This window comes from Mustelus asterias, chromosome 21, assembly GCF_964213995.1.
Source record: "Mustelus asterias chromosome 21, sMusAst1.hap1.1, whole genome shotgun sequence".
Lineage (NCBI taxonomy): Eukaryota > Metazoa > Chordata > Chondrichthyes > Carcharhiniformes > Triakidae > Mustelus > Mustelus asterias.
This window is the reverse complement of record NC_135821.1, coordinates 13462164-13488400: the sequence shown is the minus strand read 5'-3', so window position 1 is coordinate 13488400 and position 26237 is coordinate 13462164. Positions and strand designations below refer to the sequence as shown.

Below are 26237 nucleotides of genomic sequence, written 5' to 3'. Positions count from 1 at the left end.
AGGCACTGCCAGGGTAGCGGGGGGACATGCCCAGTCTTGTCACTCAATCCCCTGGAGATTCCAGGCATTTCCCTGGCATGGTCTTCTTCACTTTTGAAAACCAGCAGTTATTCACGCTGACATGATGTGACGCCACCGGTGGTGGTGGGGGGTGGGTGAGGGGTGGGGGGGGAGAGGTGGGGGGGGTGGCGGATGGGGGGGAGACTGTGTTGCTTGGACACTATGGTGTGAAAACCTTTAATGATGTGTTAAATTATGCTAAAGTCTGGTTCTTGCCCCTGATGATGTCACCGGCAGGAGGGGGATGGCGGGAGAGGGAGGGGGGGTGCGGGGGGGGGGGGGAGGGAATGGTGGGAGGGGGGGGGAATGGTGGGGGGGGGAATGGCGGAGGAGGGGGGAGATCTTAAATCGAGATCTCCCTGGTGCAAACACAGTGGCACAGTGGTTAGCACTGCTGCCTCATAGCGCCAGGGACCTGGGTTCAATTCCCGGCTTGGGTCGCTCTCTGTGTGGAGTTTGCATGTTCTCCCCATGTCTGCGTGGGTTTCCTCCGGGTGCTCAGGTTTCCTCCCACAGTCTGAAAGACATGCTGGTTATGGTGCATTGGCCATGCTAAATTCTTCCTCAGTGTACCCGAACAGGCGCCGGAGTGTGGTGACTAGGGGATTTTCACAGTAACTTCATTGCAGTGTTAATGTAAGCCTTCTTGTCTCACTAATGAAATAAACTTAACTTTTGTTTATTCAACATTTTAGGTATCAAACTAATAAACTTACAACAGTTGCAACACTTCAAGTCTTCCTCTTCAACTCTTCACTTTGACTCTTCAACTGAAAACCGATACTACCCGATTGAGAATGAACTGGCCTGGTCCGTTCCCGAGATGGACTCATCCTCATGGTTCTGCTCTCTTCTCTGAAGATGTTCCTTCAGGCCACACTTTGCCATGGTGGGTCGTGAGTCATCGCTGGAGACAGATGGGGGAATTTTCCTGTCCCGCCCGCCACGGAAATCATAGCGGGCGGGACACGGACCATGCAAAGGTCTGTTGACCTCGGGGTGGGATTTTCCAGTTCTGGGGCGAGCGTGGCCGGAAAATCCGGCCCAAAAGGCTGAAGCACATTGGGCGGGATTTGACGGCCTCGCCCGGGCGAGACTGGAAATTCCCGCCCGAGGTCAACGGAGAATTCCGTTGTCCGACGCTTACCCCGCTCCGATTCCGTGGCGGGCAAGGCGGTAGAGTTCCGGCCATTCTCTTCATCCCCAAAGTTTCCCAACCTTCCAGAAGGTTCTCCGGCACTCAGCCAATGATATCGCCGGCAACCAATCACAATGTACGACCGTGCGCCAACGGAGTTACTGGTAAAACAACTCCCAAATGTTTATCCCAAGTTGCATGTTAATTACATTGCCTCACCATATGTGGTAACAATAGCTCCGACTTGTCTGGCGTACTCCAAAAATCTATCCTTATTTGGTTTAGTGTTGGTCACTCCTCACAGGCCAGATGGTGATGGTGAAATTTGAATTAAAAAAAACTGGAACTTTAGTCTAAATTCTCCCGGCCTACTTCATTTAGCCCTTACATATCCAAACCTTTCGCCCTCATGTGTTAATGTGAGTCTTCTTATGGCCCCAATAAATATAACTTCAAAGCCAAACCCCGTTCTTGGCCGCGCCTGAGATTTAGCGGCCATTGTGGGATTTGCACCCACGGCTAACGGGGCCATTAGATTGCGGCCGCAATTTACTTCAACGAGAACTAGTATTTCTTTTCTTCCTGAGTTGCTGGCGCCAGTGTCTTGAGTTATTCACCATTAAATCTGGGAGACTCAAGGACAAATCTTCAGGTTCGGAAACTGTGGGTCTGATTCTCCCCAAACATATTCAAAAGAAAATTGGTGTAAATCACAACCTTTTTTTTTAGTGGGAGTTCAGACTCGAATCTCCCGCACTCTGTGCAATGCAGAGGCCACAGTCGTGAATATCATTAAAAGCTCGGGGCGGGGTGGGACCTATTCCCACTGGAGTCTGACCTTTCCAGAACTCTGCATATGCGCGGTCGCCCCGAACTGTCAGATTGCAGTTTGCTGGCAAGCTCTTTCGCTGGCCAGCTCGGGACCCCCACAGTGCTGCCCCTCCAGCACACCCCCCCCCCCCCCCCCCCCCACCCTCCCATGGCCTGATTGCGGCCTGCACAAGCCAGCCCCGACCTCCCCCGTCCCGAATCACCCCGATCTCCAGCCCCCACCCCGCCCCCGCCCCCAGCAGTGATGATCCCCTCACCCACCTTGGCAGACACCTTCCCCCCCCCGCCGCCGCCTGGGAGGCAGACCCCACCCCTGGGAGGCAGAGCCCCCCCAGCAGACCGCTCTCCCCCCCCCCGCCCCCGCCCCCCCCCCCCCCCCCCCAGCCTGTCCCGATCGCTGGCCTCCCTCCAGCCCCAAACGATCCCAATGCAGAGTGGCAGCGGGACCAGCCACCCCCACCGATCGCCCCTGTGGCCCCGTCCACAGTAGGCCCCGAGCCCTTGGCTCCACACACAACAGACCCCTTCGAGATGGGAGAATCGGGCCCTGTGTTGTAACACCGTCTTAATTAAAATTAGGCCACAGTGCTTACCAATCGATGCCTTAAAGACTTCTGTCAAATACTTGGCTTCTTCCAGGATTTTCTCCTCAAAGCCAATTTTTCCTAAACCAAAGTTTCTGAGGACAGTCAGTGTAAATCTCCGTTGCTGTTTCCAGGACCTTCCATAGGGGGCCATGATAATGCCTGTCAGAAAGGGGGAGACAGGACGTAAATAACGAGTTCTCACGTTGAGAGCAAAGAAAAAACTCTCAACACCTTTCAGACCCAGTGACAAAGCTGATCAACGTACAAGGAACAGTCGAAGGCCCCCTTGAAACCCCTTTCACTCCAGGCCACCACGTGATCTGAGTCCATCTCCCCGCCTTTGCCCCATATCCCTTAATAAGCTTGGGTCAAAAACCGTCCATCAATCTCAGACTTAAAATTAACGAATCGCAGGACGAACAATTGGTCTGGTGCAGAAGGAGGCCGTTTGGCCCATCGTCTCTTCCCCCAGCCCTCCAAACGAACAGCATGGGCGGGATTTTGCGACCTCGCCTGAGCGAGACTGGAAGATCCCGGCCAAAGTCAATCGACGTTTCCATTGTCCGCCCCTCGCCTACTCCAATTCTACGGCGGGAGGAATGGTAGGATTCAGGCACATGGGTGGGGTTTTCCTTGCCGGGCTGGCCCCCAAGGCTGGAAAATCCCGCCAGAGGTCAACGGACCTTTGCGTGTTTCGTGTCCCGCCTGCTATGATTCCCACGGTGGGCGGAACGGGAAAATTCCACCTCATGACTCAGTGCCCATTCCCCTGCCTTTTCTCCCGTGCCCCGCTGGGCATTGTTTCTAAGTCAAATAATCATCCAATGCCCTCTTGAATGCCCCGATTGAACCTGCCTCCACCACACTTCCAGGCAACGCATTCCAGATCCCAACCACTCGCTGGGTGGAAAAGCTTTTTCCTCATATCACATTTGCTTCTTTTGCAAATCACTTTAAATCTGTGTCCCTCTCGTTCTCGATCCTTTTACGAGCGGGAACAATTTCTCCCTCTCTACTCTGTCCAGCCCTCTCATGATTTTGAACATCTCAATCAAATCTCCTCTTAGCCTTCTTCTCTCCGCGGAGAACAGTCCCAATCCCTCCAATCTATCCTCGTAACAGAAGTTTCTCATCCCTGGAACCATTCTTGCAAACCTCTTCTGCACTCTCTCCGATGCGTTCATCCTTCCTGTGGTGTGGCGCCCAGAACTGTGCACAATATCCCAGCCGAGGTCTAACTAGTGTCTTGTATAAGTTCAGCATAACCTCCTTGCTCTTGTACTCTATGCTCCTATTAATAATGAGGGTGGCGCGGTGGCACAGTGGTTAGCAGTGCCCACAGCGCCAGGGACCTGGGTTCGATTTCTGGCTTGGGTCACTGTCTGTGTGGAGTTTGCACGTTCTCCCCGTGTCTGCGTGGGTTTCCTCCGGGTGCTCCGGTTTCCTCCCACATTCCGAAGATGTGCGGGTTAGGTGGATTGGCCATGCTAAATTGCCCCTTAGTGTCAGGGAAACTAGCTAGGGTAAATGCATGGGGCTATAGGGATAGGGTCAGGGTGGGATTGTGGTCAGTGCAGACTTGATGGGCCGAATGGCCTCCTTCTGCACTGTAGGATTCTGAGTTCTGAGTGAGACTGATGGTTGCTCTAGGGAGACACAAGGGGTCCAAAACTCATATTATGGAATGGAAGATGCTTTATTAACTGCTCTCTCCATCTGTCCTGCCACCTTCAATGGTCCAGGCACACTTACACCCAGCTTTCTTGCCTCCTGCACCCCCTTAAGAATTTTACTCCTTATTTTATTTTGTCTCTCTCCATGTTCTTCCCACCAAAATGCCTCACCTCACACTTCCCCCGCACTGAACTCCATCTGCCACCTGTCCGCCCACTCCATCAGATTGTCTTTGTCCGTGTGAAGTTGATGAAGTGTTGATTGCCATTTGCGGAAGTGAATTCCAAATGTTTGTGATTTCATTCTGGGCTCGAATATTTAGATTTTGTTCTCTTGGGCGGCATGGTGGCACAGTGGTTAGCACTGTGCCACCGTGCCACAGGCAAACAGAGAGTATTCCGTCACACTCCTGATTTGTGCCTTGTAGATGGTGGACAGGCTTTGGGGAGTCAGGAGGTGAGTTACTCGCCGCAGTATCCCCAGCCTCTGACCTGCTCTTGTAGCCACTGTGTTTATGTGGTGAGTCCAGTTGAGTTTCTGGTCAATGGCAACCCCAAGGATGTTGAAAGTGGGGGATTCAGTGATGGGAACACCACTGAATGTCAAAGGGCGGTGGTTTAGAATGGCCAATCCACTTACCCGACACATCTTTGGACACTAAGGGACAATTTAGCATGGCCAATCCACTTAATCTGCACATCTTTGGACACTAAGGGGCAATTTAGCATGGTCAATCCACCTCGCCCGCACATGGGACGGCATGGTAGCACAGTGGTTAGCACTGCTGCTTCACAGCTCCAGGGACCTGGGTTCAATTCCCGGCTTGGGTCACTGTCTGTGTGGAGTTTGCACATTCTCCTCGTGTCTGCGTGGGTTTCCTCCGGGTGCTCCGGTTTCCTCCCACAGTCCAAAGATGTGCGGGTTAGGTTGATTGGCCATGCTAAAAATTGCCCCTTAGTGTCCTGAGATGCATAGGTTAGAGGGATTAGTGGGTAAATATGTAGGGATATGGGGGTAGGGCCTGGGTGGGATTGTGGTCGGTGCAGGCTCGATGGGCCAATGGCCTCTTTCTGTACTGTAGGGTTTCTATGATTTCTATGTATGCAGTAAGAAGTCTCACAACACCAGGTTAAAGTCCAACAGGTTTATTTAGAATTACGAGCTTTCAGAGCGCTGCTCCTTCATCGGGTAGGTGCCTGAGGAAGGATCAGCGCTCCGAAAGCTCGTGATACCAAATAAACCTGTTAGACTTTAATCTGGTGTTATGAGACTTCTTACTGTGCCCATCCCAGTCCAACGCTGGCATCTCCACATCATGGCTACACATATTTGGACATTAAGGGACAATTGAGCATGGCCAAGCCACTTAACCTGCACGTCTTTCAGAGTGTGGGAGGAAACCGGAGCACCCGGAGGAAACCCACGCAGACACGGGGAGATCTCCACACAGACCCGAGGCCGGAATCGAACCTGGGTCCCTGGCGCTGTGAGGCGGCAGTGCTAACCACTGTGCCAGCAGGCCACTTGAAGGAGGCAAAGCGCAGGAGATGAGCAAAGTTTCCACTTTGATTCTGAGGATTATCATTCGCGAAATAAACCGATTAAAAACTTTCATACCTTGACCTTTGGTCATTTTATCAATGAGATAGATACGGGGGCGTCCAGCAAATTCCCTGCCCTGTTGGACTAGGGCCTCTTGAAGGACCTCAAGCCCACTGATGACAACGAAAGGAACCCAGAAGGCGTAACAAGTAAAAAGATCTCCATACTTCTTGGCAAGCTTGGAAAGGAGGAAAGAAAAACAGAGAAATTATTCACATTCCCATAATCAACCAAAAAAATGAATTTGAAAGCCAATGCTGTTACATGACAAGCTAATGTTTAAAAGAATGAGAGGCGACCTTATTGAGACATAGCAGATTAACAGGGTGTTGGACAGGGTAGATGCTGAGAGGTTGTTTCCCCTTGTGGGAGAGTCTTACACCAGAGGACATCATCTCAGAGTGACGGGGCCGCCCATTGAAGACAGAGATGAGGAGAGATTTATTCTCTCAGAGGGTGGTGAATCTGTGGAATCCTTGACTGCAGAGGGCTGTAGAGGTTGGGCCATCGGGCCCTATTTTAACATTTTGATTCTAAGTGCTGGGTCAACTTGAAACTGGAGAGTGTTTCAGATCTGACTTTTAGTCCCGTTCTGAGGCGCCCCCATACGCACTCTGCCCGAAAAAATATCAGCGATTCTGAATCGCGCTCTAGAAGCCTGTGGGCGGGGCTTAACGCGCCCGAAACCCTGCAGCTCCGATCGGAGCCTCCAACTGCACATGCGCAGAAAACAAAATGATAGAACGCAGCTCCCCTGTCACATCGCTCCCGGGCCGGGTAATGCCTCCCCCGGCCCCCACAGACATTGCCCCGCCCTCGCAACATTACTGATCCCCTTATCCCCCCCACCGCTTCCCGCCACCCAGACCCCATCGAGGGCCCCTTCCCCCCAACTGATCTGAGGCAGAGTGGCAGTCGGACCCCCCCTTCCCCCCAACTGATCTCAGGCAGAGAGATCCACCCTCCACCCTACCGATATCAGGCAAAGTGGTCCTCCTCCCACCCACCCCAGACCCTCCTGCACAAGGCCCCCATCTCCTCCGGACTCCGATGGCTGTGTGACTCCTCCCTCTCTCTCTCCTCTGTCCCCAATCATTGAGGCGCTGATCCACCCCTCCACACCCCCCCCGCCCTCCTTCCCATCAGCATACGTGCAAGTGCTCACTTGCCTTCCCCTCAATGCTGACAAACTGCATGGAACTTGCTGGAACGCTCTGCCAAACTGCCTGCAGCTGATCTGCCCTAAAGAGGGGCAGCTCCATAAAAAAACTCAAGGATGGACAGGCAGGAAGGCAGTACGGGGACAATGAGCGCACGACCAGCCCCCTGATTCTCTGAGGGTGACCTCGGGAGGCTACTGGATGCAGCAGAGGCGAGGCGGGACACCCTCTTCCCCCCCCCAGGAGGACGCAGACCCAGCGGGGCTGATGGCAATGTGTGGTGAACCATCGTTAGTTACCACGTGGGGTTATTCCAATGTTACTGTTGGGTTAGGGTGTTGCCACTGTGGGGGTTGTTATAATGTTGTTGTTGGGTTAGGGTGTTTACACTGTGGGATTAATATACCTGTGGTGGATGCTGTTATGGCACATCCCGGTCGGACCCCGCCTCCTGGAGAGAGGTATAAGACCCTCTGCTCAGGCGGGACCCCTCCAGTCTGGAATGGTGTACTCGTGTTAGATAGTTCCATTGTTTGTCAATAAAAGCCTTCAATCGCTGAAGCCTTGTACCTCGTGCTTGATTGTCGCGCATCAATTTTATTGACAAACACAAAACTCTCGACAGTAAAGAGAGTATGGAGCAAATGCTGAAACCAGAGCGTCTGACGCTGGACCCACGTGCGGTCGGTGCCTCTAACACCTTCGACCACTGGCTGAAGTGTTTCGAGGACTACCTGGCGGCCTCTGCAGCAGTTACTACGGACAACGACAAACTCCAGGTCCTCCACGCGAGGGTAAGCGACACGGTCTATCTTGCGATTCGTGCGGCCACCACTTACCCGAGGGCCATCGAGCTCTTGAAGAAACGATACACGAGACCACCCAACGAGATTCACGCTCGTTACCTCCTCGCTACACGACGTCGGCAGTCGGGCGAAACCATAGAGGACTACGCCAATGAGCTCTTGCAGCTTGCCAGGGGCTGCGACTGCAAAGCTGTGTCGGCTGAGCAGTACATGTACGACCTCGCCCGAGATGCGTTTGTAGCAGGGGTAGGGTCCTCGTACATCCGGCTTAAGCTACTGGAGAAAGGGAACCTCAACCTGACCCAAGCGATGGAGATGGCTGAGATGCTGGAGGCGGCGTCGAAAAGCTTGGCTCTGTACCCCGAAGACCACACGGAGACAACGTGGCAGGAGCAGGCACAAATCCCTCCTCGCCCCACGGGTTCGCGCTCCCATATCGACCCGACGACGGCGGCAGCTCCAGGCGGTCAGCGGTGCTATTTTTGCGGAGGGGCCAAGCATCCACGGCTACAGTGTCCAGCTAAAACAGTGATCTGCAGTCAGTGCGGTAAAAAGGGGCACTACGCGAAAGTCTGCAGATCGAAGCCCAAGAACGGCAGCGCAGCCTGTGACCCTCCAGAGCGGAGACAATCTCCTTCGGCGTCGCAGTATCCACGAGGTCCGACCACGTGCGAATCCAGGACGACGCCATCGTGGCTGGCGGAGGAGGAAGATGACCACCAGGAGTCGCTACGCTTGGCGCCCTCACCCACGTGCGATTCATGGGGGCGGCCATCGTGGTCGACGACGACCAGGAGCGACCAGCAGGGGTCCTCAGTATCAACCTCGGCTGCTTGCAGTGACATCCAAGGGCCAACGGTGGCGTCGATCTCTCTGGACCAGACAAAGCATCACAGGCTTGACTGTTCGATGATGAACATCAAGGTAAATGGTCGTACTGTGTATTGTCTGTTTGACAGTGGGAGCACCGAGAGTTTTATTCACCCTGACACTGCAAAGAGGTGTGGACTCCGGGTTCTACCTGCCAAACAGACAATTTCTATGGCATCACGGTCCCGGTCTGTACCGATCCAAGGACGTTGTATGGTAACCCTGGAGGTGCAGGGCACAATTTACGAGCGATACAGGCTCCTTGTGTTACCGCACCTTTGCGCGCCAATTCTCCTCGGACTAAACTTTATGGTCCACATGAAGAGTGTGATCCTACAGTACGGTGGGCCACTCCCTTCGCTGGCAGTAGGGAATCAGCCGCAGCCTCCAAATTGTCCAAAGCGCCCCGCATGCAATCTTTCCACACTAAAGATCACCACACCCTCCTTATTTAAGAATCTGGTACCAGGCTGCAAGCCCATCGCTACTAAAAGTAGGCGTTACAGCGCTGAAGACCGGATCTTCATTAGATCTGAGGTTCAGCGGCTCCTCAAAGAAGGGATCATACAGCCCAGTGCTAGTCCGTGGAGAGCGCAGGTCGTGGTGGTTAAAAGCGGGAACAAACCCCGGATGGTCATCGACTACAGTCAGACCATTAATCGTTATACGCAGCTGGATGCGTATCCTCTCCCGCGCATATCTGATATGGTCAATCAGATTGCGCAGTACCGGGTGTTCTCCACCATAGACCTTAAGTCCGCCTACCACCAACTCCCCATCCGCCCAGAGGACCGACAATATACGGCTTTTGAGGCGGATGGTCGTCTGTATCAGTTTCTTAGGGTTCCATTTGGTGTCACCAATGGGGTCTCGGTCTTCCAGCGTGCTATGGACCGAATGGTGGACCAGAACGGGTTGCGGGCTACCTTCCCGTACCTGGATAACGTCACCATCTGCGGCCATGACCAGCAGGACCATGACACAAACCTCCAGAACTTTCTGCGCACTGCGTCTCGCCTGAATCTGACCTATAACAGGGAGAAGTGTGTATTCTGTACGCGCAGGTTAGCTATCCTGGGATACGTGGTGGAAAACGGGGTCATCGGCCCTGATCCAGACCGTATGCGCCCCCTTACCGAACTTCCCTTGCCCGCTCGCGCAAAAGCACTGAGGAGATGCCTCGGCTTTTTTTCTTATTATGCGCAGTGGGTCCCCAACTACGCGGACAAAGCCCGTCCGCTCATCAAGTCCACGACTTTCCCACTCACGCCGGAGGCCCAATTGGCCTTCAAGGCTTTGAAAAGTGACATTGCGAAAGCCACGATGCACGCGGTGGATGAATCCATCCCTTTTCAGGTGGAAAGTGATGCATCGGATTTCGCCCTGCCCGCCACACTGAACCAGGCAGGCAGGCCCGTCGCGTTTTTTTCCCGCACCCTTCAAGGTCCCGAAATTCGGCATTCAGCGGTGGAGAAGGAGGCTCAGGCTATTGTGGAGGCCATCAGACACTGGCGCCATTACCTGGCGGGGAAGCGGTTCACCCTGATCACGGATCAACGATCCGTGGCGTTTATGTTCAGTAATACGCAGAGGGGCAAGATCAAGAATGATAAGATCTTGCGGTGGAGAATTGAGCTCTCCACCTATAATTACGATATTATGTATCGTCCAGGGAAACTCACTGAGCCCTCGGATGCCCTCTCGCGTGGAACATGCGCTATCATGCAGGAGGACCGCTTGAACGCCCTCCATAATGACCTGTGCCATCCTGGGGTCACTCGGCTCTACCACTTCATAAAAGCCCGTAACCTGCCCTACTCGGTGGAGGATGTCAGGTCTGTAACGAGAAGCTGTCGGATTTGCGCGGAATGCAAACCGCACTTTTATCGACCTGACCGGGCACAATTGGTCAAGGCCACTCGCCCCTTCGAGAGGCTGAGTGTGGATTTTAAGGGCCCCCTTCCCTCAACGGACCGGAATGTGTAGTTTCTCAATATCATAGATGAATACTCCCGGTTCCCGTTTGTTGTCCCCTGTGCGGACACGTCGACTGCCACAGTGATTAAGGCATTCAGTGATCTTTTTACCCTGTTTGGGTACCCCTGCTACATACATAGCGACAGGGGCTCGTCGTTCATGAGTAACGACTTGAGGCAATTCCTGCTCTCATACGGGATTGCCTCTAGTAGAACCACGAGCTACAACCCTAGGGGTAACGGACAGGTGGAGAGAGAGAATGCTACAGTCTGGAAGGCTGTCCTATTGGCGCTGAAGTCCAGGGGCCTTCCAGTCTCCCGGTGGCAGGAGGTCCTTCCAAATGCGCTTCATTCCATTCGCTCCCTCCTGTGTACGGCAACCAATGCTACTCCCCACGAGAGGATGTTCTCATTCCCTCGGAAGTCGTCCTCGGGGATCTCCTTACCAGCCTGGTTGACGTACCCAGGACCCGTCCTTCTGCGGCGACATGTGAGGGCCCGCAAGTCCGACCCCTTGGTCGAACCGGTCCAACTCCTCCACGCCAACCCTCAGTATGCCTATGTGGCATATCCTGACGGGCGAGAGGACACAGTCTCGATTCGAGACCTGGCGCCCGCAGGGGACGTAGCAACTCCTGTCGCTCCTATACCCCCTGTCACGAACCCCCTTTCACTTCTTTCTTCCCCAGACGTGGCGCGGTCAGCACCGGGACCAGTGCATAACAGTTATACTCCCATGTACAGCTTGCCTGAGACTCGGAGATCGGCGCCACCACAGAAGGTACCAGGATCCCCTGCACCACCGCTTCACCAGGGTCAACCGGCCCGTGAGTCCTTGAGGGGACAGCCGGACGCTGTTTTGGAGAGAACGCCACCGCAAGCACCTGCTCCGGTGTCGCAACCGGTGTTGAGGAGATCACAGCGACGGTGCGGTCCTCCAGACCGTCTGGACTTGTAAATTTTGTATATATGTAATCTGTTTTCGCACCCCGCCGGCCTTTGTTTTTAAAGGAGGGGTGAATGTGGTGAACCATCGTTGGTTACCACTGTGGGGTTATTCCAATGTTACTGTTGGGTTAGGGTGTTGCCACTGTGGGGGTTGTTATAATGTTGTTGTTGGGTTAGGGTGTTTACACTGTGGGATTAATATACCTGTGGTGGATGCTGTTATGGCACATCCCGGTCGGGCCCCGCCTCCTGGGGAGAGGTATAAGACCCTCTGCTCAGGCGGGACGCCTCCAGTCTGGATTGGTGTACTCGTGTTAGATAGTTCCATTGTTTGTCAATAAAAGCCTTCAATCGCTGAAGCCTTGTACCTCGTGCTTGATTGTCGCGCATCACAATGCGACCTGGGAGGCAGTCACCGCCTCGGTCAGTGCCAGGGCACTGCCCCCACCCCCCCCCCCCCTCTGCCCCCTCCGGACCGGGAAGCAGTGCCGGACCAAGGGTGAGTGCTGAACCCCATCTTGCATCTTCCCTCAAATCTCCCTCAAATCGTCCCATCTCCGTCACCCTACATGCTTCTAGCTCCTGACCCCCAAGCACCTCCTTCCTTTCCCCCCCAAGAGCCCCACTGCACTTGCCCTCTAAGGGCCACCACCTGATACTCAGAAGGAGCCAACATTTCTTTCATGGCTCCTTCTGTCTCCGCAGGAGAAGACCGACGACAACACCCTTGAGAGGGTGAAGCCAGCGGGTGGTGAGCCAGACTTCCGGGTCCTCACCCACTTTGAGGAGCGGGGCGCTGGAGCTCTTAAGGGAAGAGGAGATGCGGGCTGTCAGTGACAGCGTTGGTCGGGCAGCCGTCAAGACGTGAGCACCTGTCAATCCTCCACTCACTTTGAGACAACCTATCGGGGGCATGAGTTTTGGGTGCGAGGGACAAGGTTTAAAGGAGATGTACGAGGCATGTTTATTTACACAGAGCGGGTAGTGGGTGCCTGGAACTCGCTGCCTGCGGTAGTTCGTGGATGCAGATACGATAGTGGCTTTTAAGGGGCATCTCTACAGCTATGAGAATGGGATGGGAATAGAGGCTTATGGTCCCTGGAAGGGTAGCGGGTTACAAATCAGATGGGCAGCCTGGTCACTACAGGCTTGGAGGGCCGAAGGGCCTGTTCCTGTGATGTAATTTTGTTGGTGCTTTGTCCTATGTTCAATGGAGAAATGTGAATCACGTGTTTGGCATCCCGGATTCCTCTCCCTCCCTGCACTTAACCTTGTGTCCTATGTTGCAGGGACAGATCTGGACGCCCCGAGGCCTTCTGGACTCCAGGCCCCTGCTGCAGCTCCCGCTCATCCTGTTCAAGACAGCTCGGATGAGTCCTTGGAGGATATGGGTGAAGGGACCTCCGAGGGTGCCATAGTTTTGGCGTCAGCTTCCACCTCACAGCTCACCATCCCAGATACTGACACATCGGTGGGTCCAGTTAGTGGTGAGGCTTCTGGGTCACTCTCTGGTGAGCGACACATCTGATAATGTACATTGGGTGGAGGAGGGAATGTCCGAGGCCTCTGGCAAGCGGGGGCCTGCCGGAAGCGAGGACTCAGCTGGCCCCAGGCTACATGCTGGTCCTCTGAGATCACTTCTCCCTCAGCTGCTGGAGATGCAGCAACAGAGCCAGGGAATGCAGGAGGGGCTGACGGCCACACTGGACCCACTGCGAGGCTGCTGGGAGGAGTCCCAAAGCTTTCAGGTGGACCAGCCTGTCTTGCGTGCTTCCCAGGCCAACACTGCAAGGGTGGCGTCTGCAGTGGAAAGCCTGGGGCAGGGGATCCTCACCATGAGTGGCAGGCTCCAAGCTCTGGCCGAGTCACAGCGGGCCACAGCTGAGGGACTGAACAGGCTTTTCGAGATTCTGTGGCCCATGGCTGAGAGGCTTGAGAGCTTGCAGGAGACCCAGCGGGACAGCACTGAGACACAGCGGGCTACGGCAGCAACCCTTGAGAACATGGCCCAGTCGCAGAGGGTCACGGCTGAGGGGCTGCAGAGCGTGGCCCAGTCTCAGAGGGCACTTGCTGCGGCCATTGAGAGGTGACCCCCGACTCAAGTGCCCATCGCAGAGGGCTCGACCACCATGGGTAGGACACAGGTGGTCCTCCAGAACTGGCAGCGCCAGGTGACGCCGGAGCTTCTGGAGCTCACTGCAGAAGCACCGCCGTCCCATGGAGTGACCCAGGGGCCCCACAGGAACCACAAGGAAGGAGGAAGGGCTCAAGCGCATGCTGGGGCCTTCCAACCAGGTGGCTGTGGCTACACCTTCTGACTCCTCCCTTCCCGGCACCGGAGCAAGTCAAGGGCAGCGGGATGAAGAAGGTGTCATGGAAACATCCCAGATACCTGGGAGCCGGCCAGGGCCCTCAAGGTCCAGGGCCTCCAGAGGACGCCTGCCAAGTACATCACAAGCCACAGGGTAAGGTAGGCAGCAGGCCCCCTCCACTGCCGATGTACATTCTGGGAAGTCACTGAGACGTAGTGGTAGGCCACGTAAGGTTAGGAAGTTGTCGTTGCACTGAGATGGAACGGGTGAAGGGCTGCACTAGTTGGAAAGAAATGTAAACACCTTAACGTTCTCTGTTCACAAGTTTTTATGTTAGAACTTATTGTTTAAACGCTTTTATTGCAATTATTAAATGTTTTTTCTCGACCCACCTATGACTAATTTGTCTCAGATTTGTCTCGAATAGGAATCCTCTTCGATTGATGATCGCCGGAGCGATGCTTCATGTTGATGTCAGTTGGGGCGGCCCCTCAATGCTGTGTCACTGAGAAAAGGAAGCCATTGGTTCCCCAGACCCCACGAGCGATTCCCTCCCCTCCGCCACCCCACCCACCCCAGGGCCCTGTATGGGGGTTTCAGATCCCTTACCCACTCCACAGACGTGGGCCCAGGTGCCAGCGTGCATGCGGAGCTCAGGTAGGAGTCAGACTAGTTTACACCAGGGGCATCATCATAATGGAGCTTAGCGAGTCGCCATCACCCTCCTGCCTGCCAAAAGACTCGCCAACACAGAGTACCCAGGCCCACCACACTGGTGTGACAATGTTGCAGGAGACAGAAGGACTTTGGGGCGGGGGAGATGGAACCCACAGATACAAGCCCTTAGCGAGTGAACCGCCTGGTTATCAGGGCCTCCCTAGCCGCCCTCCCATGCCTCATTTGGTGCTCCTCAGCATGCTCTTCCTCTTCCTCCTCCTCCTGCTGGTCATCCTCCCCAGCGACGGCCGGTTTGTCAGCCTCCACGTCTTCCTTCTCCTCCAATAGGTCACCTCTCTGCAGAGCCAGACTGTGCAAGGCACAGCACACGACCACAATGCGGGAGGAGATCACAGGGCTGTATTATAGAGCCCTACCAGAGCGGTCCAGGCACCAGAATGGCATCTTGAGGAGCCCAATGCACCTCTCCACTATCGGGCGGGTGGCTACATGGGCCTCATTATAGCGGGTCTCCGCCTCAGACACAGGCCTCCGCACAGGCGTCATCAGCCATGTCCGAAGCGGGTAACCCATATCACCCACGAGCCACCCCCGCAGCCTGGGCTCCTCCTCAAACGCCTCCGGGATGTCCGAGCTCCTGACAATGAAGCTGTCGGGCGCGCTGCCTGGGTGTCTTGTGCAGACATGCATAATGTTCATATCAGGGTCACACACGAGCTGAACATTCAGGGAGTGGAACCCCTTTCTGTTGATGAATCTCCGCGGATTCTGTAGGGGGGCCTTGAGGGCGATGTGTGTGCAGTCGATGGTCCCCTGAACGTTAGGCATCCCCGCAATGACAGCGAACCCTGCAGCCCGGGCATCCTGATGGGCCGGGTCCAGGTTAAATTTGATGTACTGCCCAGCCCGGGCATACAGGGCTTCTGTGACCTGCTTGACTCAGGAGTGCGTGGCTGGTTGGGAGATGCCACCGACATCTCCGCTAGGGATCTGGAAGGAGTCAGACGCATCAAAGTTCAGAGCGGCTGTCGATTTGAGATTCACCGAGAGTGGGTGCCACCCCGCCCACTCCCACCCCTCCCTCTAGGTGCCAGGTCCTGCAACAGGTGGCACAGGTGTTGCACTGTCTCCTTTCGGAAGCGGAGATATCGGTGGCACATGGTGTCCGACATCTGTTCAAATGACACTGGTGCACGGAATTGCCGGGGTCTCCGCTCCCTCCTTCTCCTGCCCCCCGCCCCCGGGTGAATGGTGGCCACCTCCTGCCTCTGGTGGGGGTCGTCTCCCTCTACTCCTGCAAGTGATAAGGCCCCGGCCTCCTGTGCCCACAATTCTTCCTCCAGCTCCTCCTCCTCAGCTCCAGCAGCAACCAAAAGAACAGCAAGATCGATTGGCTGCATCGCAAAAACCATCTCGTCGCTCTGAAGAGGTGGAGGGTTGCGGGGGAGTGGGGGGGGGGGGGGGGGTGAGGGGGAGGAGACGGAGATGAACACTTGTAGAGGTTAAGGAATGCTGCTTGCCCCTAGCCCATCAACAGTCACGGTCCGTACCCCCCAATACCCCCAGCCACATGCTCCCCACAACCACAGCCCCCCAATTCCCCCAGCCACATGCTCCACACAGTCACAGCCCCCCCAATTCCCCCAGCCACATGCTCCCCACAATCACAGACCCCCAGATCCCCCAGCCACATGCTCCCCACAATCACAGCCCCCGCAATTCCCCCAGCCACATGCTCCCCACAATCACCGCCCCACCAATTCTCCCAGCCACATGCTCCCCACAATCACAGCCTCCCCAATTCCCCCAGCCACATGCGCCCCACAATCACAGCCCCCGCAATTCCCCCAGCCACATGCTCCCCACAATCACAGCCTCCCCAATTCCCCCAGCCACATGCGCCCCACAATCACAGCTCTCTGCAAAGTTGGAAGGCTGCAGCAGTGCAATTTGCAAAGGCTTTGTGCCCATCCTTCAGCTGGCAGAGTGCTGAGTGCACTAGGACCCAGCAGCACCACAGGATGTGAGGCCAGTGCTGAAACCAGGGTCCGTGCTGCAAGTCGGACATTGGAGACCCTGCTGAGCAACTGCCCCCCATCCCCCCACACACACTTGCAGAGCCCCCCACCGACCAGAAAATGGCTGCAATGAAAGGACACCCGTAAGCAGCAGAGAGCCATTGGACGCTACACACTTACCTCCTCATTAACCCTCACTGATGGAGGGCCCAAATCAGACTTTCATGGAGCATATCTGCTTCGTGCCGATTCCGGATGGGCGAACGGGGTGGTAAAGGGGGAAGTGCCGGTGAAGTTGGACATGCGACCTATTAATTCAATTTAAATGCGTGAAAATACATTTAAATGGCCGTCGCGCCCATTTCGGGCGCGGTCCCGATCGTGTCCATTTTCGAGCCTTGGTAAAGGGGGAACCGGCGCGGAGGCGGGCGCGGATCGCGCTAATCACCTCACGCCCGACTTTACCAAGTTTTCATGCTCGAAAACGGGCGCAACTTGATGGTAAAATCGGGCCCATTGAATATGGTTCAAGGCTGAGAGAGACAGATTTTTCATCGGTAAGGGAATCGAGGGTTACAGGGATAAGGCAGGAAAGTGGAGGATTATCACATCAGATCAATCATGATCTCATTGAATGGGGAGGTAGTATTGTCCTTAGACTCGTATTCCAGAGCCCCAGGGTAATTCTCTGGGAATGCGGGTTCAAATCCCGCCACGGCAGATGGTGAAATTTGAATTCAATAAAAATCTATTAAGAATCTACTGATGACCATGAAACCATTGTCGATTGTTGGAAAAACCCATCTGGTTCACTAATGTCCCTTTCGGGAAGGAAATCTGCCGTCCTTACCCGGTCTGGCCTACATGTGACTCCAGAGCCACAGCAATGTGGTTGACTCTTAAAAATGCCTTCAAGGGATGGGCAATAAATGCTGGTCCAGGCGGCCAGCGACGCCCACATCCCATGAATGAATAGAAAAGAGAGTCTCGATGGGCTGAATGGCCTACCTCTGCTCCTATGTCTTACAGCCTGAAGCTGATTGCTTTAGGAGCTTTGAAAATGACATAGAATTGCATAATACACACACAGGTTATATGGACTCAGTGCTCTTGGCTCCGTATGATTTCCCTCCCGGTCTACTTCATTTAGCCCTCTTATTTCCAAACCGTTCTCTCTCATGTGCTTATCTAATGTCCCCTGAATTTGTCTCAATGTGGTTATAAATTCCATATTCCCACCACCCTCTGAGTAAAGAGGTTATTCTTGAATTCCTTCCTCAATTTATGGGGAAACATCTCAGTTCCAAGATGGCGCCGTGGCGAGGTGACTGCTTGCGAGCTGTCCCCAACACACCCTCTAATTCTCCCTTTTACTCTCGTTCTATACTCTTAAAACCACACCCTGGCTATGACTGTAACACTGCATTCCACACCCCCTCCTTTCCTTCTCTATGAACGGTATGCTTTGTCTGTATAGCGCGCAAGAAACAGTACTTTTCACTGCATCCCATGAGGGGGTGGATCAGGCTACTGAATTTGATGATCAGCCGTGATCAAAATGGATGATGGAAATGGCTCGGAGGGCCGAATGGCCTCCTCCTGCTTCTAGCTTCTATTACCTTGAGCAGAGCGAGGTGCGGTGCCTCACTCTGCATGAAGACGTTTGCAGAGAACAAGGACATGGGCGGTCCGGGGGGTAGTGACAATAATAAACCAAATCAAATCAAATCAGTTTATTGCTTCTTGGTGTCCAGATCATCAACAACCCGTCCTGGTCCCCCCCACACCGACGCTATAGTTAACAAAACCTACCAACGCCTTTACTTTCTCGGGAGGCTAAGACAATTCAGCATGGCTGCTACAACTCTCACCGATTTTTACAGATGCACCTTATAAAGCATCCTTTCCGGATGTATCACAGCTTGGTATGGCTCCTGCTCTGCCCAAGACCACAAGAAACTACGAAGGGTTGTGAATGTAGCCCAGTCCATCACGCAAACCAGCTTCCCATCCATTGACTCTGTCTACACTTCCCGCTGCCTCGGCAAAGCAGCCAGCATAATCAAGGACCCCACACACCCCGGACATTCTCTCTTCCACCATCTTCCGTCGGGAAAAAGATCCAAATGTCTGAGGTCACGTACCAACTGACTCAAGAACAGCTTCTTCCCTGCTGCCGTCAGACTTTTGAATGGACCTACCTCGCATTAAGTTGATCTTTCTTTGGGATTTAATTTACTTAATTTATCTTTACTTCCTGCGCTGCTCTTGCAGCTGCTATTTTCTTGCTATATGCCTGCCTCTGGAGACAGTTTCTCATCATAGCTGCTAATATGACATTTCCGGCTTATTTTTCGACTGCCCTTTCCACCATGCCTTCTGCTCACTATCAGGGTGTCTGAATCATAACCTTTACCATTTTATTTAGTATTTTTCCATGCTCTATCGTGTGGCTTTTTTTGCTCCGCTCCCCAGGCCAATCCAAGAGTCCGTCCTTGTCCCCCTGGATTAAAGCGCGATTTCTTTACTCAGTCATACTGTATTCACACCCCCTGCCCCAGTCTGAATCGCTCAGCTTCCGGCAGCCTGACACGCAACCTCTCTAACTACTGGGTGGTAATCAAAACATATTCACCCACTTCTAGGAGACAAGTCTTGCCGCCGGACTCCTATGATTGATTCTGCTGACAATGCCAGTTGAAGCAGGGGCTTTCTCTCCGGTGCCAGGTATTGAGCTGAACCCAGCTAAACACACAGACTCACGAACGACAGTATGCTGGTTAAAGACATATTGACCAACACGTGCTGGGAGAAAGGCAGCCAGACGCGCCCACTCCTTTATGAAGTTTACAATGCAATGGCAAAACGGTTATACATTTTCGAAAGTTCACTTCTCCCACCGACTCGGTCATCATAACTTGATGCTCCAATCACATTAGTACACATTATTTACCTTAGCTAATTGCATCCTACCTTCTGGCAGAATTAGGAATTCATTGACCCAGAAGTTCCTACCCACTGTTACTAAGCAACCTCACTTGCATAAATCCATAAGGTTCAAAGATTGCTTTCTCACCGTAAGCCACAGAGTTGAAAAGGTGACGTTCCCACCATCTTGTTCTGCCTTATCAGTAAGAATTGAATATTTTAATCAGTGGAATTGAAAACTTTATATACTTTGTGAATACTTCTATTCATTTTCTAGATTGAGAATTTAAACTCTCCATGATTTTTCTGATAATGTAACTGTATCCTGTGCTTATTGTTCCCAAAGAATGTGGCCTGTCTAGTTTGCTCTCCCCATTATGCTCCAGGACCGTTTGCATTTTGGCCAGGTGCACAATACATTCAAAAATACTTGCATTTAATTTCCATAGTAGTAGTTATGTGAGTGTCTATGCAAGTAGTACCTTTGTCTAAAATAAATATAAGGCCCATTATGGTCCTTATTCTAAGTTAATTTCCCCCGTTCAGTAATCTTATTAGTTTTTAAAATCCCAGGACTTTCTGAACCCCTCCAACAGACCAGGAGACACAGATTTATGTTTTTGGCCAAGTGAAGCATGGGTAATGTGAGAGAGAACTTTTTTACGTAACAAGTAGTAGTGACTTGGAAGCTGCTGCCTATAAAGGTAGTTGAAATGGAGAGGATCAATGATTTCAGGAGGATTTTGGATGGGCACTTGAGGGAAAGAAATTTGCAGGGAATAGGGTGGGAGAATGGAATTGACTGGATTGCATTATGGCATGGATTCAAAGGTCTGAATGGCCTCCTTCTATTTTGTTCTCATAGAGTCATAGAGTCTCTACGGCGCAGGGGGAGGCCATTCGGCCCATTGAGTCTGCACTGACCACGGTCCCGCCCAGGCCCTGTTCCTGTGGCCCCACATATTTACCCTGCTAATCCCCTGACACTACGGTCAATTTAGCATGGCCAATGAACCTAACCCGCACATCTTTGGACTGGTTTTGATTCTGGCTTGTTGATATTCCTCATTTACACTCACTAAACACCTCCTGATATAACCCACAACTCTCTCTGTAACGCTTCCTTATCTATGGGGAGGCGATAGCCTCATGGTATTAATCTAGAAACTCAGCTAATGTTCTGGAGACCCGGGCTCGAATCTGGCCACAGTAGATGGTGGAATTGAATTCAATTTTTAAAAAATCCTAGAATCCTAGGGCGGCACGGTAGCACAGTGGTTAGCACTGCTGGTTCGCAGCTCCAGGGACCTGGGTTCGATTCCCGGCTTGGGTCACTGTCTGTGTGGAGTTTGCACATTCTCCTCGTGTCTGCGTGGGTTTCCTCCGGGTGCTCCGGTTTCCTCCCACAGTCCAGAGATGTGCGGGTTGGGTTGGTTGGCCATTCTAAATTGCCCCTAGTGTCCTGAGATGTGTAGGTTAGAGGGATTGGTGGGTAAATATGGGGGGATATGGGGCTGGGGCCTGGGTGGGATTGTGGTCGGTGCGGACTCGATGGGCCGAATGGCCTCCTTCTGTACTGTAGGGTTTCTATGATTTCTATGATTTCTCTACGCCCTAGCTATGACTGTAACACTACATTCTTCACTCCCTCCTTTCCTTCTCTATGAGCGGTTTGCTCTGTCTGTATAGCGCGCAAGAAACCATACTTTTCACTGTATCCCAATACATGCGATAATAATAAATCAAACAGAACAAGTGGCCACATCCCTTATGTCAGAATTATGAAGCTATCAAGGCTCCAATTGAGGTTGTTCAGCTCATAATAGCCATAGAATGATAGAATCCCTGCAGTGCAGAAAGAGACCACTCGGCCCATCGAGTCTGCACTGCCCACAATCCCACCCAGACCCTATTCCCATAACCCCACATATTTACCCTGCTAATCCCCCTGACACTCAGGTCAATTTAGCATGGCCAATCAACGTAACGTGGTCCCCTTATTTAAGAAAGGATATATTAGCTTTGGAGGGGGTGCAGAGAAGGTTCACCAGGTTGATTCCGGAGATGAGAGGGTTAGCTTGTGAGGAGAGATTGAGTAGACTGGGCCTGTACTCATTGGAGTTTAGAAGGTTGAGGGGAGATCTTATAGAGACATGTAAGATAATGAAGGGGCTAGACAGGGTAGAAGCAGCGAGGTTATTTCCACTTACAATGGAAACAAGAACTAGGGGGCATAGCCTCAAAATACGGGGGAGTCAATTTAGAACAGAATTGAGGAGGAACTTCTTCTCCCAGAGGGTAGTAAATCTTTGGAATTCTCTGCCCAATGAAGCAGTAGAGGCTACCTCGTTAAATGTGTTTTAGTCACAGATAGATAGATTTTTAACCATTAAGGGAATTAAAGGTTATGGGGAGCGGGCGGATAAGTGGAACTGAACCCACTATCAGATCAGCCATGATTTTATTGAATGGCGGAGCAGGCTTGAGGGGCTAGATGGCCTACCCCTGCTCCTAGTTCTTATGTTCTTATCTTTGGACTGTGGGAGGAAACCGGAGGACCTGGAGGGAACCCACGCAGACACGGGGAGAATGTGCAGACTCCGCACAGTCAGTGAGCCGAGCCGGGAATCGAACCCGGGTCCCTGGCGCTGTGAGGCAGCAGTGCTAACCACTGTGCCGCCGTGCCGCCCTGAACAAGAGATAAAATATAGCTCTTGGGGCGAAAGGGATTCAAGGGATATGAGGGGGTGGATCAGGCTACTGAATTTGATGATCAGCCGTGATCAAAATGGATGATGGAAATGGCTCGGAGGGCCGAATGGCCTCCTCCTGCTTCTAGCTTCTATTACCTTGAGCAGAGCGAGGTGCGGTGCCTCACTCTGCATGAAGACGTTTGCAGAGAACAAGGACATGGGCGGTCCGGGGGGTAGTGACAATAATAAACCAAATCAAATCAAATCAGTTTATTGCTTCTTGGTGTCCAGATCATCAACAACCCGTCCTGGTCCCCCCCACACCGACGCTATAGTTAACAAAACCTACCAACGCCTTTACTTTCTCGGGAGGCTAAGACAATTCAGCATGGCTGCTACAACTCTCACCGATTTTTACAGATGCACCTTATAAAGCATCCTTTCCGGATGTATCACAGCTTGGTATGGCTCCTGCTCTGCCCAAGACCACAAGAAACTACGAAGGGTTGTGAATGTAGCCCAGTCCATCACGCAAACCAGCCTCCCATCCATTGACTCTGTCTACACTTCCCGCTGCCTCGGCAAAGCAGCCAGCATAATCAAGGACCCCACGCACCCCGGACATTCTCTCTTCCACCATCTTCCGTCGGGAAAAAGATCCAAATGTCTGAGGTCACGTACCAACTGACTCAAGAACAGCTTCTTCCCTGCTGCCGTCAGACTTTTGAATGGACCTACCTCGCATTAAGTTGATCTTTCTTTGGGATTTAATTTACTTAATTTATCTTTACTTCCTGCGCTGCTCTTGCAGCTGCTATTTTCTTGCTATATGCCTGCCTCTGGAGACAGTTTCTCATCATAGCTGCTAATATGACATTTCCGGCTTATTTTTCGACTGCCCTTTCCACCATGCCTTCTGCTCACTATCAGTGTGTCTGAATCATAACCTTTACCATTTTATTTAGTATTTTTCCATGCTCTATCGTGTGGCTTTTTTTGCTCCGCTCCCCAGGCCAATCCAAGAGTCCGTCCTTGTCCCCCTGGATTAAAGCGCGATTTCTTTACTCAGTCATACTGTATTCACACCCCCTGCCCCAGTCTGAATCGCTCAGCTTCCGGCAGCCTGACACGCAACCTCTCTAACTACTGGGTGGTAATCAAAACATATTCACCCACTTCTAGGAGACAAGTCTTGCCGCCGGACTCCTATGATTGATCCTGCTGACTATGCCAGTTGAAGCAGGGGCTTTCTCTCCGGTGCCAGGTATTGAGCTGAACCCAGCTAAACACACAGACTCACGAACGACAGTATGCTGGTTAAAGACATATTGACCAACACGTGCTGGGAGAAAGGCAGCCAGACGCGCCCACTCCTTTATGAAGTTTACAATGCAATGGCAAAACGGTTATACATTTTCGAAAGTTCACTTCTCCCACCGACTCGGTCATCATAACTTGATGCTCCAATCACATTAGTACACATTATTTACCTTAGCTAATTGCATCCTACCTTCTGGCAGAATTAGGAATTCATTGACCCAGAAGTTCCTACCCACTGTTACTAAGCAACCTCACTTGCATAAATCCATAAGGTTCAAAGATTGCTTTCTCACCGTAAGCCACAGAGTTGAAAAGGTGACGTTCCCACCATCTTGTTCTGCCTTATCAGTAAGAATTGAATATTTTAATCAGTGGAATTGAAAACTTTATATACTTTGTGAATACTTCTATTCATTTTCTAGATTGAGAATTTAAACTCTCCATGATTTTTCTGATAATGTAACTGTATCCTGTGCTTATTGTTCCCAAAGAATGTGGCCTGTCTAGTTTGCTCTCCCCATTATGCTCCAGGACCGTTTGCATTTTGGCCAGGTGCACAATACATTCAAAAATACTTGCATTTAATTTCCATAGTAGTAGTTATGTGAGTGTCTATGCAAGTAGTACCTTTGTCTAAAATAAATATAAGGCCCATTATGGTCCTTATTCTAAGTTAATTTCCCCCGTTCAGTAATCTTATTAGTTTTTAAAATCCCAGGACTTTCTGAACCCCTCCAACAGACCAGGAGACACAGATTTATGTTTTTGGCCAAGTGAAGCATGGGTAATGTGAGAGAGAACTTTTTTACGTAACAAGTAGTAGTGACTTGGAAGCTGCTGCCTATAAAGGTAGTTGAAATGGAGAGGATCAATGATTTCAGGAGGATTTTGGATGGGCACTTGAGGGAAAGAAATTTGCAGGGAATAGGGTGGGAGAATGGAATTGACTGGATTGCATTATGGCATGGATTCAAAGGTCTGAATGGCCTCCTTCTATTTTGTTCTCATAGAGTCATAGAGTCTCTACGGCGCAGGGGGAGGCCATTCGGCCCATTGAGTCTGCACTGACCACGGTCCCGCCCAGGCCCTGTTCCTGTGGCCCCACATATTTACCCTGCTAATCCCCTGACACTACGGTCAATTTAGCATGGCCAATGAACCTAACCCGCACATCTTTGGACTGGTTTTGATTCTGGCTTGTTGATATTCCTCATTTACACTCACTAAACACCTCCTGATATAACCCACAACTCTCTCTGTAACGCTTCCTTATCTATGGGGAGGCGATAGCCTCATGGTATTAATCTAGAAACTCAGCTAATGTTCTGGAGACCCGGGCTCGAATCTGGCCACAGTAGATGGTGGAATTGAATTCAATTTTTAAAAAATCCTAGAATCCTAGGGCGGCACGGTAGCACAGTGGTTAGCACTGCTGGTTCGCAGCTCCAGGGACCTGGGTTCGATTCCCGGCTTGGGTCACTGTCTGTGTGGAGTTTGCACATTCTCCTCGTGTCTGCGTGGGTTTCCTCCGGGTGCTCCGGTTTCCTCCCACAGTCCAGAGATGTGCGGGTTGGGTTGGTTGGCCATTCTAAATTGCCCCTAGTGTCCTGAGATGTGTAGGTTAGAGGGATTGGTGGGTAAATATGGGGGGATATGGGGCTGGGGCCTGGGTGGGATTGTGGTCGGTGCGGACTCGATGGGCCGAATGGCCTCCTTCTGTACTGTAGGGTTTCTATGATTTCTATGATTTCTCTACGCCCTAGCTATGACTGTAACACTACATTCTTCACTCCCTCCTTTCCTTCTCTATGAGCGGTTTGCTCTGTCTGTATAGCGCGCAAGAAACCATACTTTTCACTGTATCCCAATACATGCGATAATAATAAATCAAACAGAACAAGTGGCCACATCCCTTATGTCAGAATTATGAAGCTATCAAGGCTCCAATTGAGGTTGTTCAGCTCATAATAGCCATAGAATGATAGAATCCCTGCAGTGCAGAAAGAGACCACTCGGCCCATCGAGTCTGCACTGCCCACAATCCCACCCAGACCCTATTCCCATAACCCCACATATTTACCCTGCTAATCCCCCTGACACTCAGGTCAATTTAGCATGGCCAATCAACGTAACGTGGTCCCCTTATTTAAGAAAGGATATATTAGCTTTGGAGGGGGTGCAGAGAAGGTTCACCAGGTTGATTCCGGAGATGAGAGGGTTAGCTTGTGAGGAGAGATTGAGTAGACTGGGCCTGTACTCATTGGAGTTTAGAAGGTTGAGGGGAGATCTTATAGAGACATGTAAGATAATGAAGGGGCTAGACAGGGTAGAAGCAGCGAGGTTATTTCCACTTACAATGGAAACAAGAACTAGGGGGCATAGCCTCAAAATACGGGGGAGTCAATTTAGAACAGAATTGAGGAGGAACTTCTTCTCCCAGAGGGTAGTAAATCTTTGGAATTCTCTGCCCAATGAAGCAGTAGAGGCTACCTCGTTAAATGTGTTTTAGTCACAGATAGATAGATTTTTAACCATTAAGGGAATTAAAGGTTATGGGGAGCGGGCGGGTAAGTGGAACTGAACCCACTATCAGATCAGCCATGATTTTATTGAATGGCGGAGCAGGCTTGAGGGGC

General features: G+C 52.1%; 1 protein-coding gene across 2 annotated transcripts in view; it reads right to left on the bottom strand.

Moving 5' to 3' along the window:
- Positions 1-26237, bottom strand: part of LOC144509103 (cytochrome P450 2J2-like) — a 40412-nt gene that overhangs the window by 13245 nt on the left and 930 nt on the right. Inside the window, exons 1-3 of one of the 2 annotated variants that reach the window (XM_078237461.1) lie at positions 18280-18355; positions 5908-6070; positions 2623-2775 (exon numbers count right to left, since the gene is read on the bottom strand). In XM_078237461.1, the coding sequence (XP_078093587.1) occupies positions 2623-2775; positions 5908-6070; positions 18280-18342 (379 nt within the window). In that variant the 5' untranslated portion in view covers positions 18343-18355. Of the gene's footprint in view, positions 1-2622; positions 2776-5907; positions 6071-18279; positions 18356-26237 lie in introns of those variants that run through there. The other variant, XM_078237460.1, reaches the window with a different exon arrangement.